Consider the following 5000-nt stretch of genomic DNA (forward strand, 5'->3'; position numbering starts at 1 on the left):
CGTTTTTTAAGAATTGGTTAGTTTATTGTAAAGGCTTCTCTCTCTCTCTCTCTCTCTCTCTCTCTCTCTCTCTCCCAGTCAGTCAGTCTGTCTATCTATCTGTCTATCTATCCATCTATCTGTCTATCTATCTATTAATCTATCTGTCCATCCACCCACCAGACACTATCCTCTCTATATGTATGTTTATCTATCTATCTATCTATCTCCATCTATCTATCTATCTATCTATCTCTCCTCCATCACTGCCCTTATATTTACAAAACAAATACCTCTCTGTTTACCTGTAGTCTCCATCGGTGACATCAAGCCACTAAGCCCCCTCTCTCCCTCACCTTCCCTTTCTCTCTCTCTCTCTCTCTCTCTCTCTCTCTCTCTCTCTCTTCTCTTCTCTTCTCTTCTCCGTTGTGATCTTTTTTCTCTAACACACACACACACACACACACACACACACACACACACACACACACACACACACACACACACACACCTCGGAGAACTGAATATACTGATGAGAAAGCTTAGTAGGGCGAAATATTATTACTTAATATACACCTCATTCTTGCTGTGTGTGTGTGTGCGTGTGTGTGTGTGTGTGCGTGCGTGTGTGTGTGTGTGTGTGTGTGTGTGTGTGTGTGTGTGTGTGTGTGTGTGTGTGTGTGAATTAAATTTGTGCCTTCATTATTCCTCCCCTCCCCTCTTCTCTTGTCTTTTCTCTTCTTCTCTCTTCTCTTCTTATATATCCTTTCCTCTCCTCTTCCATGTCCTCCTCTTTTTCTCTGCCTCTTTTCCTCACCATTTCTCTCCCCTTTCCTCCCTTCATCCTCTCCTCTCCTCTCCTCTCCTCCCCTCCCTTCCCCTCTCCACCCCCTCCCCTCTCTTCCAACTTCCCAGTCTCTCATGATTCACCTTTCTGTCAAGCCATGGTCTGAAGGATGTGTATTGTTTCTCTCTCTCTCTCTCTCTAAGAAGCATTTATTCTCAATCCTTTTCTTCGTTTGATTTCGTCGTCATGAAATATTACTCTCTGTACTGACTATCCTAAGCAGACAGACAGACAGATAGACAGACAGACAGAAGACAGATAGATAGATAGATAGACGAACAGACAGATAGATAAACAGATATTTCTCGGCACATTCTACAACTTCTTCTGTTTTTACATCTCGGAACTGAGGCTAACCCTTTGCCCTCCACTAAATTTAAAGAATTAGCCCATTAGAAGAATTATGGCCTACTCATTTGCATCTCATAGTGTGTGTGTGTGTGTGTGTGTGTGTGTGTGTGTGTGTGTGTGTGTGTGTGTGTGTGTGTGTGTGTGTGTACCCTAGATATGAGCAACCCCTGTTATTTCCTTTTCACATACCACATCTCACAATAATACTCTTTCTCTCTCTCTCTCTCTCTCTCTCTCTCTCTCTCTCTCATTTTTCACCTGCTCCCCTTTCGCATGCGTCTGTCATTAATTTTCCTCTCTCACTTTCCTCAGAACTCAATTTGGAGAGAGAGAGAGAGAGAGAGAGAGAGAGAGAGAGAGAGAGACAGACAGACAGACAGACAGACAGACGGACAGACAGACAGACAGACAGACATGATAAATATATATAAATAGGAAAACCATTATATATGTACATATTTATAAATGAACGGATAGATAAATAGACAGACAGACAGACAGACAGACATTTCCACAGGTAGGAACTGATAGATAGACAGCCAGACAGATAGATGCATAAACAGACAAATAGATAGACAGACAGATAGATAGATTTACTTCAGCTACACATATACTGTACATAATTAGACAGACAAACAGACGAGAAGACAGACACACATGATAGACGGGTAGAAAGACAGACATCCAGTTACATAGAGATATAGGCAGATAGATAGACAGGTAGATGAATATAGATATAGACACAAGTAGACAGGTAGATAGATGCAGACAGGTAGATAGATACGCACACAGGTAAACAGGTAGATAGATACGCACACAGGTAGATAGGTAGATAGATACGCACACAGGTAGGTAGGTAGATAGATACGCACACAGGTAGACAGGTAGATAGATACGCACACAGGTAGGTAGGTAGATAGATACGCACACAGGTAGACAGGTAGATAGATACGCACACAGGTAGACAGGTAGATAGATACGCACACAGGTAGACAGGTAGATAGATACATACAGGTAGATAGATAAAGACATAAATTACCCTTCATTTTCCACTCCTGTGCTACCCCCCTACGTTACTCTAATTACCTTCCGCTCACCTGTATTGCCCAGGTAACCCACTTGCAGTTCTTAATTACCTCATTACCTACAGCCTCATTAGTGCTCTTATTCCTTGGTTTTGTTTATTTGTTTGTTTGCTTACTATTTATCTATCTGTGCATGTCTGTCTATCTATTCCTCTGCCTATCTGTCTATCTGTCTATCTATCTGTCTGTCTGTTTTTTATTTATCTGCCTACCTGCCCACCTACCTACCTACCTTCCTACCTGTCTGCCTATCTATCTACCTATCTATCTATCTATCTATCTGTCTAATATTTCATCTACTTACCCACCTTTATGCATTTCCAATCATTCTGTCCACCCATCTATCAGTCACTCAGTCAGTCAGTATCTATCTATCTATTTCTCCACATGTCTATCTATATGTCTATCTATCTATCTGTCTGTCTGTCCATCTATCTCTCTATCTATCTGTCCATCTATCTATCTAGCTCTATCTGTCCATCTGTCAAGCTATCTGTGTCTGTCTGTCCATCTATCAATCCATCTATCTATCTATCTATCTATCTATCTATCTCTCTCCTCCAGGCGGTGTCAGACCTACTCCTTGGCGTCTTCTGCATGCCCTTTACGCTGGTGGGATCCTTGCTACAGGATTTTGTATTTGGCGCCCTTATGTGTCGCCTTATACCATACATGCAAGGTTAGTTACGCATCTTTTTGTATTTCTCTGTGTATTTCACTGTGTATTTCTCTGTATTTCATTTGTATTTCTGTATGCAACGCTGTGTATTTCTCTGTAATTCCTTCCCATACATGAAAGGTTAGTTACGCAGCTTTTTGTATTTCTCTATGTATTTCTCTGTATTTCACTATGTATTTCACTGTATTTCTCTATGTATTTCTCTGTATTTCACTATGTATTTCTCTGTATTTCTGTATGTATTTCTCTGTATTTCACTATGTATTTCTCTGTATTTCTGTATGTATTTCTCTGTATTTCACTATGTATTTCATTATGTATTTCTGTGTATTTCACTATGTATTTCTCTGTATTTCACTATGTATTTCTCTGTATTTCACTATGTATTTCTCTGTATTTCACTATGTATTTCCCTGTGTATTTCTCATTGTATTTCCGTCCCATACATGCAGGGTTAGCTGTGTATATTCTTGTATTTATCTACGTATTTCTCTCTGTGTATTTCTGTGTGTACTTCTGTGTATGTATTTCTGTGTATGTATTCCTCTGTGTCTCGCCTCATCCCATACATGCAAGGTAAGTGTATGCCTTCTCTCTCTCTCTCTCTAAAATATCTCAACTTTCACAAGAGATAAGCCTTCTTTCTCTCTGCAGGTCAAAGTTGAAAGAAAAGATTAAGTAAAAGTGTATGAGAGAGAGAGAGAGAGAGAGAGAGAGAGAGAGAGGGAGGGGAGGGAGAGAGAGAGATTGTGTGTGACAAAGAGTGTGAGGGAGAGGAGTGTAAACAGAGAAGGGTAAATAAAGAAATAAAAAAATGTATGTGAGTGGATGGGTGAGAGAGAGAGAGAGAGAGAGAGAGAGAGAGAAATAAAGAGAGAAAGTGAGAAAGTGCAACGTAAAGAATCTCGTGACTACTAATATATATAAAAGGGCACCGTGAATTTTGATGTGAATAAAGTTGACGGAAAGCCATTAAACTTGTAACATTCCATTTCCCCCTTCCCCTCTCGCCTTTCCCCCCCTCCCCCTCCTTTCCCCTTCCCCTCCCCCTCTCCTCCCCTTCTCTCCCTCTCCCCCTCCCCTCCCCTTCTCTCCCTCTCCCTTTTCCCTTCCCCTCCTTTTTTTTCTCTCTCTTCCCCCTCTCACTCCATATTCTTCTCCTCTGTCACCAGCTCGACCTCCTCATTCATTCTTCCTCCTCCTCCTCCTCCTCCTCCTTCCTCTTCCTCTCCTTCCTCCTCTTCCTTCCTCCTCCCCTCTCTTCGTCCTCTCGTTTCTCATAGAGACATAGACACTCTCCACTGTCATTTTTCACCGCCGCTCCCCCTTCCCTTCCCCCTCACAAATCACCCCTCCCTGTCCTCCCCTCACTTGCCCCTCCTTCTCCCTCTACCTTTCCTTCTCTCTTTCCCCTTACATACATTCATCTTTCCCTTTCCCCTCTTCCCCTTCTATCTCCTCTTCTCCATCCCTCTCCTCTCCTCTCCTCTCTTCTTCCCCCTTCCCCATCCCACGCAGCCCCCACCCTCCCACCACCCCATCCCATCCTCTAAGTTAACATTTCCCTCAACTTTCAACTCACTCCTTCAAACACACTCCTCCAGCTTCACATTTCGCCCACAAAAACACCGAAGAGGGACGCCTTCATGTGATAGCACCGATGTTGATGAGCCTCTCCACTGCCCGGTTATGCAGGGGTCCCTCAACTCCCTCCCTAACCCGCGAAAGGAGGATGGTAAACTGCAGGGAGAGGGCAACTTAAGCCTGCAGTCCACCGGGTTCACGTTTTAGAGGAGCATGGACCCAAAGCAACAAGAGCTAAAACAAAACAAAAACAACTCAGCCATTTCGGCGATCTCCAATTTCTTTGCCAAGACATTAACACCGAGTTTTATCCTCAGCACCTTACCCCCACTCCCCCTCTTCTCCTCTTCTTCCTCTCCTCTTCTCTCCCCTCCACTCCTCTCCTCTCCTTTACCCTACTCTCCTCTCCTTTCTTCCTTCCCCCTCCCCCTCCCACACCTCCTTTCTTCTCCTCTTTCCTCTTTTTCCCCTCCTT

At 43.2% G+C, this 5000-nt stretch overlaps 1 protein-coding gene across 1 annotated transcript in view; it reads left to right on the top strand.

Moving 5' to 3' along the window:
• The window catches only part of LOC145403413 (cholecystokinin receptor type A-like), a 21555-nt gene that overhangs the window by 3760 nt on the left and 12795 nt on the right, over positions 1-5000 (top strand). The window contains exon 2 of the mRNA XM_080275193.1: positions 2827-2941. Coding sequence (XP_080131319.1) covers positions 2827-2941 — 115 coding nt within the window. The remainder of the gene's footprint in view (positions 1-2826; positions 2942-5000) is intronic.

Source organism: Coenobita brevimanus, chromosome 60 (genome assembly GCF_032717465.1).
Source record: "Coenobita brevimanus isolate Jiangsu-jjx chromosome 60, ASM3271746v2, whole genome shotgun sequence".
In the NCBI taxonomy this organism is placed as follows: domain Eukaryota; kingdom Metazoa; phylum Arthropoda; class Malacostraca; order Decapoda; family Coenobitidae; genus Coenobita; species Coenobita brevimanus.